The following is a 12219-nucleotide window of genomic DNA, read 5'->3' as shown; positions in this document are numbered from 1 at the left end:
TGTGTGTGTGTGTGTGTGTGTGTGTGTGTGTGTGTGTGTGTGTATATATATATATTTATATACATACATACATACATACATACATACATATACATACATATGGACCCATGCACAAGCGCCTCAAAGTGTGCTGGCAGGGAACGCCCTCATGTGGTGAAGTAAGGGAAGGTGAGAAAGGGAACTCTGGGGTTCTCTGCTGAATGGATGGATGTTATCTTGAATCTCCCTGCACTCCTGTTTTTATTTTTGACATGCTGTATATTCATGTATGCACAATCTATGCATTTTATTTTTCTTTTTTAGGACAGTAGACTGACAGGAAATGGGGAGAGAGATGGGGAGTGACACGCAGCAAAGGTCGTCGGGATCAGGACTCGAACCCGCAACACACTGTCAGGCTGGCATTGCAGCTTAACTCATTCAGTGCCATGCTTATTTATGGAATTTTGGCTCTGAGTGCCACAGCCAAAATTCATTGTAAAAAAAAAGTGCTTAGGAGCCGAGATACAGCCTTTTTCAGTAAGAAGTTAAACAAAGAGTGAATGGAGCAGCAAATCTTCAAATCATCATATCTTGGGTTCTGAACATGTTTTTCCAAAAAAAAAAAAAAAATTCATTGGACGTCTTAGACGTTCTGTGGCACTCAGGGCTTATATTGGCGGACGTCTTAGACGTCCAGTGGCACTGAATGAGTTAAGGTGCCTGGGCCACCACGCACAGGCACGGGCCCAGGCCCGATCTATGCATTCTTTCACATATTTTGCATTAATGTTACCTAAGCCTTTTATTTGGCCATGATATGTTTACTTACTTGAGCTGTCTTCGGCCTACAACTGAATCACAACTGTACTGATATACGGCAGCCTATAACAGCACTGCCTCTTGTGCGCTACTCCATATTATTATCATCAGTATTTGTTCAGTCCACCACCTTTTGGTATTGCGGTTATTGCACCCAGCCCTACCTACCTTGTTTGTACCTTTGTGCAACTCCTGTGGTGTAAACTGTAAAGTACCTAAACCATCCGAAATTGCCACTTCCATTGTCCATTGATTTTGATATGCTGGAGATGAACTGGCCCCCATTTTCAGTGAGCCAACCTTTTGCAGTTTCGGAAACATACTCACATACTCTTTTCAGAGGAGGGAAGATATGCTGAGATTTCAATATTTACAACGTTAGCCATATTTGTAGAGTGATAAAAATGTAATCTACAAAGTTAGCTACCACTACATATATTATAAATAAAATCTTTGTCAAACTATAACTAGATACACTCTTTCAAGTTGAAATTGCTTGCCACTGGGTTTGCAAGTGTAACCTATCACTTATTCACCTTCTTGTCCGCCACACCATTCCTTGGTGGATCCATATTGCACTAATTGTCCTCTTAGGTATTACACTTGCTCCTCTTTAGTAGTTCAGGTTTCAGGACTCCTGTGCAGGTTAAAGCCAGATTTATACTTCGGTGTCAGTCGCTCAAAAATGTGATCCATAAATAAATAGTTTTCGGTAAGTGACACATTCGTGCTATAAAGTATACATCAGCCTTACGTCTCTGTCGTCACAGCTTTTGGTGCAGCTGCATTCTCCTTGGAGTCTGTCTGGTCACCTTTGGACCCCTCCTGCTCATCCTTGAGCTCTGTTGAGAGAGCTTCAGGGGAAAGCATCCAAGCCAGCGCAGAACCAGCGGTACCATCGCCACTCTGACGCGAGAAGCACAGGAACGTAGCCCATACAAAGGCACAGCAACCAGTGAAGGTGGTCCGCACGTATAGTGGCACAAAGGCAAAGTTCAATAACTGATGGAGACAGACAAAAATCAGCAGGGTTAATTTAACTCTTTTTCTTTGCTACAATTTTTCTGCAAATACATGTGTGAAATCTAATCAAATGACTCCATTCTATCATCACTTAAACACACTGGTAATATTGGGTCTTTCTAAGAGATGACATTTAAATCTTTTAGAAGTGATATTGAAATAAATGTCAATAAAGAGAAATTAGCTTAATTTGATTCTTTACCTGCATGAATGGCCAGAACATCAGCCCTGTCTGAACGAAGAAAACAGAATATATCATCAACATTTGCAGTGATTTATGACAACACCACAAAGTTGATATACAGTAGACACTAGAAATGAGCATTACAAATTGTTGGGAGACAAATATCTCAACCAAGAAATAAAACTACTGGGGAAAAAAAGATAAATACTATTACAAAATGTGCTAAATATAAGTTTAAATACTCTATTTGGAAAGGCATATCATCTGATTATTCCACAAGTTATACTATCTATTGCTGGTGATGTAACTCCCTACTAGGCAGCCAACTCACTTTGTATGTATTTAGGAATTTTTCTCTCCAGTCTTCTAGAATGTCATCTTTGCCCTCCAAGAAACTAACACCTATGGGAGACAAAAGCAAAATAGGCCTAAATGATTGTCTCCGCCAGGCCGAAGGCATGGCAGAGACTATGTTTTGCACCCTGTCCGCCTGTCTGTGTGTGTGTCCGTCGGTCTGTGGACAGCTAATCTCCGGCACCGTTGGCCTGTTCGATGTGAAACTGTGCACACAGTGCAAACTGTGTTCACAGTGCACACTCCCTGGATGCCAGAGCAAAACCTCTGACCCAAATGTTTCACATGGGTCTGTTATAGCGCCACCAGGACAGGAGGCCAATATTTTTCATATTACAACAGATTCTGTCCAAACATCATGCAAATCTCTATAGTCATTAAACCAAACGGTCTGTCAGATTTTTTATATTCCATCCTGATTGGCTAAGATTGGCTTCCAAAGTTTGCAGGAGTGACTCCATTTTGAACAAAATGCCTCAAATCATGAACACAGCATGCAATTGCCTGAAACTTTGCACACACATTCCCACAAGGCAGAGGGAGACATCCCACTATTTTCACATTGTCCTGTTATAGTGCCAAGAGGGGAGAACATTTTGCTAAATATTTTTTTTTATATTACTCATACAGATTTTGTCCAAACATCACGCAAATCGGTACACATTATCTCTATAGTCATGTGATCAAGACGGATCAGTCCGATTTTTCATATTGGCTACATCCTGATTGGTGAATTTCGAACATTGCTGCTGGCCCACAATAACCTACCTAACCTGGCGGAGACCTGTGCTCAGAGGAGCACTTTTTCTTGTTTTATTTTTATTTTATTGCCTGGCAAGTCACACCATATGGTATTAGTCTGATCTCACGAATCAACCACTTCTCATATAATATTCTGTTGCCTTTCATGTGACCTCTCTGTGAATAATGGTGGTCTTTTCGAGTAAAGTCTTCTCTAAAAGGTTACATGTGTTACCAATTGACAGATAATCTACTCAGATTCGGTTAACAATTAACTGTCCATAAAAGATCCTATCTGGGTGAACTGTGGGGGATATCTAAAGTAGGCTATACAGCCTATTGCCTACTTACCCGTGTAGAACACAGAGACGGCTAGGGGCGCCGCGGTGGTCTGGTCCAGGAACAGTTTACGCAGGACCATCCCGGCAGAAGTCCCGGGAAATCTCCGTTCCAAAAAGCGCATCCAAAAGAAGCTGAAGTTGCCATGGAAACTGAAGGCGACAATGGCAACGTTCCGTGTGCGGCTCCAGTTGATCTCATCTCTCCTTGAGACCAACTGATAGACGACGTCCCCACTGGCATACAGGCAGCCGTACAGTGTCACGTTGGTAACCCACTGATATCGTCTAACGTATCTTAAAAATACATTTCTCATGTTGATCTAAAACGATCGTCTTTCGGAATATAGCCTACTCGAAACAGAAAGCAAGGCAAATCACTCTTTAGAATATAGTCCTCTCTGACTCTGAGTCGGTCTCCGTGACATAAAAAACATATAATACAGTTTCAAGCACGAATACAATATGAAATAGCCTACAATAAGAATATAGTTACGATGGAATCCTGAATATAATGTATTGTATTATCCCATAAAGAATCTGTGTCCAGCAGGTTACTGACGCCGGACGAATTCTCCGAATATGGTTCAGTGGGTTCAGTCCTGCTGGTGCGTAAAATTGGTATGACGCTCGGCTCGTGACGTAGCATGTGAAAAGAGTTGTGGGTGGAGCAGTAGTCTACTGAGTAGACCACTGACCAGTGGTTATCAACCTGTGGGTCGGGGTCCCCACATGATTTTTTGGGGGGTCCCCAGATGACAGTAAAGTGACAATTTAAGGACTTTTAAGACCTTTTTAATACCTAGAAGAGAAAAAATGAAATGAAAAATATTGACAATAGTCATCTGTGGGAACTGAGTCAAACAAAATGTAATGCCTCAACTCCTACAATTCCAAGTGCTTGTCAGGGTGGTGGTGGTGGTGCTGGTTAAAAAAATGCCCAGTTCAAATATGATTCTTTTGGGGAGTCACTGCCTGAAAAGGGTTCCCAAGGCTACTGCCTGAAAAGGTTGAGAACCACTGAGTGTAGACTACCACCATAGGGATTTATTGAAATAGATTAGACAAGCTACCAGCAAAGGAAAATGGTTAATGTGTAGGCTATAAAATGTCCATTCACAGAAGGCATCTTCATTTCATGTAAATGTAAAATTACAGTAAAAATATATAAGCACACTCACAAGCTGTTTTGATGGGAATTTTACCATATGAAATAGAAGCATGATGTTGAAAAAGACAAAACTACAATAGACTGCTTTGGTTGCTATGCTCTTGGTCTGGCTTTATAAAATTATCTTTGCCTGAAACACTACTCAAACGTTACACACCTGAACATCACTGCCTAAATTAAGGGAATGGCCCAAAAAAAAGAAGCATTTCAAACTAGATTTGGCCACATTTGCATTTATTCATGTATAATATATGTACATTCCACGGCCTTACATGTGCTTAATTTAGAATTGTATAATGCCCCAACGGTTAGTCTAACTAACCATATTAATATTACAGCTATTATGTATCTCAACTTACAGGTGAAACAGCAACATCAGACATTTACCCGCACACAAGAGCACCATACACACCCATGAAGCATGTAATACATACAATACACAACATACATCTATATATAATAAAGTTGAAGCTGTCTGTCTTTTATGGACACCCATATCTCAGGTTGGACTAGGCTGAAACTTTCCATAGCGATGTTATGACCCGGGGAAGGGAAAGGGAAAGGTCAAATGTTTTGTTTTTTAAATACGTTTTTTTAAATTTTATTTAAACTTTATATTGTAGTCAAGTTGGGTTTATTCTCTCAAGACCGATTCTGGGTAGCCTTTTAGCAATATACTGTATATTTACATTTACCAGTATTTATGTGATGAAATACTGAATTAAAGCTGATATTTTGCACCCAGGCTAGACCGTTGAGAGACAGCCTCAGAATACATGAAATGTTGTTTGAATGTAAATATTCCTAAGACGGTCAACTTGAACAGCAATTCAATATAAGGCAGATAACCACAGTAAGACTAATCAATGCGTATTATGATCGGATACAAGAGTGGCCACTAAGGAAGAGTGGGCACCTCGATGCAAATTTGCCCATTTTGTCCAAAAAATATATATATATTTGAAAAATTGTCTTAAGTAATGTAAAGTATACATGATGTGAACATGCACAGTACATCAATATCAGACTTAAATGTACCCTTCAGCTTCTTGTTTAAGCCCAAAATGACTGGATATACAGGTTTTGTAGCAATTGTAGAAATATTTGGCCGTAATTGTCAAATGTTTAATCATGTTCTAATCATGTATACTTCACATTACTCAAGGCCGTTTTCAAAATATAGTATTTTTTTAAAACATTTTTCACAAAATATCCAAATTTACATGGAGGCGGCCACTCTTTTTTAGTGCCCACTCTTTCCGTTACCATGCATGTGATCCAGCATGTGGTAGAAGGTGCACACATTAGGCGTCTTCTTATTAATCACAGAAGTGAGAATCCAGGCACTGCAACCAAAGAGAGGGCTGTCGTTCATTCACTTGGTACTGGGACCCGCCAGTTGAGACAGTGAATACTTCCCCTGTTAATCAGTGCATAGTCAAACGGCCCAATATTAAGCCACAATGAACAAAAAATAACATGCATATGGCCATAATTGGCATAGGGGCTGGAGGAGGTCACACTTAAGGAGGAGGTCACAGTGTCTCAGTATTAAGAGACAATTAACCACTTAAGCCCTATTTTATACTTACTTGCAAGACAGTGTCACGCGAGAATGATATTTTTACAAGTAGTATATATTCTATGTTTTCAAATGTTCACAAATCTTCATCTATAATGACATGCCCAAAATAAGGATTACAGGTCGAAAGCAGTTAACCACATGAACCTTAGCATCCCTATTCTGGGACAAGCATTTGGCGAAGACAGCAGATCTACAAGCTCACAACACGTTGCAACGCGGTGAACAGATTTGGCGTAGAGGGGGAAAAGGAGCAGACCAATTACAGAGCCCTGGTCAGTCAACTAAGTATATACAGTAGGGTTTAAGCGGTTAAGTCACGTTGCTTTATAAAGGTGCAGTGGAGGGTGGGGAGGAATGGGGCTCTAGGGCTCATGGACCCTCTCCCAGTCCCCCTGTTCTGTTCTGTGGTACAGCTGGGGCTGGTCCCCAGGGAACAGACTGTCAGCGCTGGGGTTCTCTAAGAGGAACTGAATGGTAGACTTGATGTGCTGGACAAAGTGGGGTGGCTCTGCCATAGGAGAGGTGGATAGGAACTGGGTGAAGAGAAAAGCGTGAGAGTGAGACAGTGGAATGCTTAATACACAAACAAATTTCACCAACTTGTTTTACACCCATAAACCTGTGATGTGACAATAAAGGTGATTCTGATTCTAAGGTAATTAAACAAGATATTTACTTAATCAAACACTGAAGTTAGGCATGCAAAAAATAAACAACCTTTATAACAACCATCTCCTTTACCTTTAAAATTACATCATCACTTTGCGATAGCCAGAAGCCCATGTCTAGATTTTGAGACCATTGGCAGGGTCCAATTTTAATATATCCAAGACTTGAGTCATATATATCAGCCATCTGCAAAGTAAAAAGTAAAATGTTTTAGAACGTGTGAAGTGTGAGAAACTAAGGTGCTGCCTCCTGAACTAACGGCCCCTTGAGTCCATGCTACTCCTTACAACCAAATGGAAATTGGATGAAGGGGTGGCGCAAGAGGAAAAGCCATAGGGTCACCAAAATCAGTAGGGGTTGCCATCTGTTCTCTAGATATCTTGTTTGTCTGCTGCTAGCGGGGCTAATAATAACTTTCTAGTGTCACAGTTGACCATTATCCCTGGTGCACACTTTCTTCCCATTTCAGGTCACAAACAATACGGCTCATCAGAAATGTACAAACACCATGCAGCATCACATCACTACCTGTCCTCCAGTGAAAGTCCGTGCTGAACGCAGCTTCACTGCTGGACCTTTATGACTGAATGAGGCCGGGAAAACCTCCCCTGTTTTAACATTTACACCTGTACGTACACACACACACACACACACACACACACACACACACACGCACACACAGTTAGCACCAATATATCTAAGCTCACAACCAATGTGAGCATGACATCCTGTTAGCAGCTACTGTGTAGAATGTTCATCTCTTACCTATTCCATATATCACAGGTCTGTGATTCCCATCTACAACAGAGTCATTTACTTCTACAATAGAGGGAGAATGGTTAGGTGAGATGAATATTGTTCAGACACAGTTAAGAAAGTGAACAAACAAATTAGATGAATTAAATGAAGCTATGCCCACATACCAGTGATGCAGCATGTTTCTAGGTGAATATTCTCTTTCTGTTTCTGGAATGCAGCTGCAAAATGGAAGAATATAACATGACATGATATGACATGACATAATGTAAAACCAAAATAGCTTTGACCACTTGTCTTAAACTCTATATAATTCATTGGCCGGGGTCACCCAGCTGTCTACTTGCCCCCCTACTTTTTCCCAGACACCACGTTTCTTTGCCTAAAACAGCCTATCTGCAAGCTTACAACGTGTCATGTTGCAACACTTTGTGAGCTTGTAGATGTGCTATTTTTGCCAAATGTTCGCCTATTTTAGCTGAACGTTCACCTATTATGATACGCCCAGAATAGAGATGCAAGGGTTCGAGTGGTTAAAAATCAAAATGAAGAAGGGAAGCTACAAAAAAAGACCATACCCAATAAGCTAAGGCTGAGTTGATGAGATGTCCTTGACTCATCATCAAATCCTCCTACAAGATGGAGTTCAAGTCTGCAAAATAAAGCAAATGGAAAATATGTGAACAGTATAATACAATGTTCAATAATGTTTATGTTTACAAAACTATGAGAGCCAAGCAGTCATTCCCAACCCTAGTTCTCCATGGGGGGATCAATCCCTGGAACTGCTAGATGCAGGGAACTAGTTAGCCATATCCCAGAGCCTATATGAAAACACTTTCACTACTATTTATGTGTGTGTGATATATATATATATATATATATATGTGTGTGTGTGTGTGTGTGTGTGTGTGTGTGTGTGTGTGTGTGTGTGTGTGTGTGTGTGTGTGTGTCATACTGTACCTGCCTTCCTTTGTATGGCTACTCAGCGATGTGACAGCTTTCACGATAAGTGGGACTTCACTCCAGGTGCTGGAGCCATCACAATGAGCAAGGCAAGCAGCTCCACTTCCTGAAAAATAACAATAGCCGGTCAGGACATATAGTACACTTACTGTACAACCTCGTTTGAAAGGTTAAGGTATTTCTTAATAAAGTTGGTTGATAATTACAGTAGAAAAACAACATAGCACATGTGCAGGACTATTTACCTGTGTGTCGCAACAGAACTAAATGGCAGGTGGTGGCATCATCAGATCCCATGACAGAAACAGAATCTGACGACACAGATAAGAGAAGGTAGCACATATAACCATTATCAGCTAGGACTCAATTACAGTGAACCCTGTTCGAAGGTATAGCCTGTGCTTTTGTGGATGTGAATTTGTGAACGGAACAATTTCATGAAATTGATAATAATAGATAAATCCTATGATACTTAGGATCAGAATCAGAATCAACATTATTGTCACATCACAGTCTATTGGTGTAAAAGGTGGGTGAGATTTGTTTTTGTGCAAGCTTGTTTTTGTCACTTTCAGAGAGGATAAAAAGGCAAAAATCAATACTGTATATACATACACATAGCATAGACCAGCAGGTACAGTATGTACATGAGGTTAGACATACTGTAAGGTGCCAGGTGGTGACACATTCAGTAGGTCCACATTAGCAGCAGGTATGTACATGAGATTTAGACACAAGGTGCAAAAAGAGTATCAATGCATTGTCAGGTTCACATAGGATGGTAGGATAAGGATATCTTTACAAAGAATAATTATCTTGCAGTGTAGGCTCCCATATTTGCAGTGTACTGTATAATTGAATTATAGAATGTTCTAGTGCAGAGAGGATGTTGTGTATTGGCCAATAGCTGGAGGTCACTGTTAAGTAACTAACATACACAGTAAAGGACCATTATGTCTGTAGAAGACTGGACTTCTGGCTTGGCTGTGATTAATACTTTTTCATGCCATTGCCTTAATGTGAAAAGCGTTTATAAGACATGCCCAGAAATTCTGCATGGTATGCTATGTAGTGCATTTGTAGTAACACGGACCAGGGGGATGTAATACATGTATATGACTAACATTACAATGTTAGGCTTCTTGATTACTACTTACTGTCAGCTGGTGTTGTAGCAGCAAACTCTCTTTGTTGGACATACAGGAGGCACTTTGGGTCAACATCATCCACATGTGGCTTGGAAATAAATTCCCTTGCATTTTCCTGTTACACCAAAGGTACAACTTTATTATTACTTACAATAATAATAATAATAATATCATATTCAATATGAAAACACAAAATAATACATAAACTGAATGTGTTCATAATGTCTGTCTGTCTGTCTGTCTGTCTGTCTGTCTGTCTGTCTGTCTGTCTGTCTGTCTGTCTGACTGACTGACTGACTGACTCAGTTAAATATACTACTATGGGTTGTTAAGTATTGCAAAACAACGTAAATCCATGTTAGCTTGTGCTTAGGATCAAAAGTAGCCCTGAAACATGACTGTCATACCATGACAGTCATGGTGCCGAGTCCCCCTGGTCTAAAGTTGTGTTCGATTTTTTCACATTGCCATCTCTCACATAAACATAAACGTTCAGATTTCAAATATAAAGTGCTTACCACCGAGCCACGGATGTTACAAGGCGATGCGGACCGCGATGAGTACCCGTATCTCCCGTATTGTTCAATAAAAAGCATTTTAATCCCATCGCCGGCCATTTTCTTTTTTTTTTAATTTTGGTTTTGTAATGTATCAGAGTGCAATACACCTCGCAACCATTAGTGTCGCATGGTTGAAAGTATCGGAGACAATTTGGAAAAAATGGCCGGCGATGGGATTAAAATGCTTTTTATTTAACAATACGGGAGATACGAGTACTCATCGTGGTCCGCATCGCCTTGTAACATCCGTGGCTCGGTGGTAAGCACTTTACATTTGAAATCTGAACGTTTATGTTTATGTGAGAGATGGCAATGTGAAAAAATCGAACACAACTTTAGACCAGGGGGACTCGGCACCATGACGCTTGTATACAAGCGTCATGTGAACCATGGCTAGATCAAAAGGTCAAATATGTGATTATGTTAATCCCTGTATGTTTGTATGCAGCCATGCAGAGTCATATGCACCCATATTACATTACAATATCATCAATGTCAATTAGTGACAAGGATTTTTTTTTTTTTGTACAAACACCTATTATGTACACATAATGTGCATGTGTACAATAATTTAAGGACAACTTCTCAGCAAGAACACTGTAACATTAGCTATAGCTCTCTGCCGAACAGGAAGAACAACCAGCCTGCAAATAATAACAACCAACCTGCAAATGTGGATATGTGTCGAACAGCTCCACTGTGGAGCTCGGTCTCTCTAGCTCTCTACTTTGTATTAACAGAGGCATATCTTCCAGAGGCACTCAATTCACTAAACTACTCTATTCTACTGTCATTCAGACCAGACCAGTCATAGGTTGCTAAAAGCCATTGGTTGTGTTTTACTTCCTCAATGGACGCCTTCATCTACCATTTCAATGCAAATGTTTTTACACATAGCACCACCCAGCGTCAAAAAAGTGCCATTGCATGTTACCCACCCCCTAGTTCTGGTCCATGGCGTTAGAGGGAGTTCTCCTTATATGTGACTTTTCAGGCATTGCCCGCATACCCCCCGGTAGCGCACTGCGCAGCCTCTCGGCTGTAGTGAAAATAAAAAAAACACTTTCACTACTCACCAAATCAAAGAAGGTTTTAATATGTTGAAAGCCTACTCTACTTAGTGGGAACACTCGGATCCCCCCCCCCCCCGCTTAAAATACATTTTTTGGCCAGAAAATAAATATTCCACCGGATGGGAAAATAGTTACTCCACTGCGCCCTCTACACATCTGGTCAATGGAATGTTTCTATTGACAATATCTGTAGCACGCGCACACGCGCGCGCACGCACATACACACACACACACGCACACGCACACGCACGCGCGCACGCGCACGCGCACACACGTATTCACCAACGCTCGGCGGCTGTTTAACTTGCGTAACGTGGTTGTATCCAGCAGAAGCTACGCCAGCGTCCATGCTGAAAGTACGTAGAAAACAGCGTTGCCATGTCCGCGTATTATAAGCCACTTTGGTCTTATATTTCTGTGAAGTTGCTTGTAAATATTAGTAGTTTTGGGTTGCGTTTTTTTTGGGGCTTGTTTCTAAAGTGTAGTTGCTTATCTGGGCTTGCTTCACAATTTTCTAATTATTTTAACCAGTAGTTCTCAAATATTTCCCCAAATTAATGTATTTGTCCCTAACCCGGGTAACCCCTTTCTGAAAATGTTTTGTGCCAGCCAGGTAGCCCCCATATATATATATATTATATATATATATATATTTGTGTTGTTAGAATGTTTCAGAAATCTTCCAAATATTCCACATTTTATTTCAAGATGTTTTGAAAATAACAGATCTACAAGCTCACAACGTGTCACACGCGTTGTGAACTTGTGAGCTTGTAGATCTGCTATTTTAATTTATACAATTTATACAGGAGGATATACAGTAGGACGTTAAAGTTGCTTATTTTGGGCG

General features: G+C 40.5%; 2 protein-coding genes across 2 annotated transcripts; both read right to left on the bottom strand.

The window, feature by feature from the left end:
* Positions 1-699: 699 nt before the first annotated feature.
* LOC308078831 (mpv17-like protein) lies at positions 700-4012 on the bottom strand. Its single transcript, XM_080420177.1, has 5 exons — positions 3455-4012; positions 2340-2410; positions 2027-2056; positions 1556-1803; positions 700-1438 (listed from the first exon to the last, which is right to left on the bottom strand). The coding sequence occupies exons 1-5, from the start codon at positions 3756-3758 to the stop codon at positions 1423-1425; spliced, it is 669 nt and encodes a 222-aa protein (XP_080276303.1). The 5' UTR covers positions 3759-4012; the 3' UTR covers positions 700-1422.
* Positions 4013-4839: 827 nt separating this feature from the next.
* Positions 4840-11143, bottom strand: ntan1 (N-terminal asparagine amidase). Its single transcript, XM_080454530.1, has 10 exons — positions 10962-11143; positions 9746-9851; positions 8834-8899; positions 8586-8694; positions 8201-8274; positions 7790-7843; positions 7632-7685; positions 7395-7492; positions 6939-7052; positions 4840-6730 (listed from the first exon to the last, which is right to left on the bottom strand). The coding sequence occupies exons 1-10, from the start codon at positions 11040-11042 to the stop codon at positions 6560-6562; spliced, it is 927 nt and encodes a 308-aa protein (XP_080310656.1). The 5' UTR covers positions 11043-11143; the 3' UTR covers positions 4840-6559.
* Between the last annotated feature and the right edge of the window lie 1076 nt (positions 11144-12219).

Source organism: Gymnoscopelus braueri (genome assembly GCF_963280865.1).
Source record: "Gymnoscopelus braueri genome assembly, chromosome: 2".
Lineage (NCBI taxonomy): Eukaryota > Metazoa > Chordata > Actinopteri > Myctophiformes > Myctophidae > Gymnoscopelus > Gymnoscopelus braueri.
This window is presented reverse-complemented; position numbering and strand designations above follow the sequence as displayed.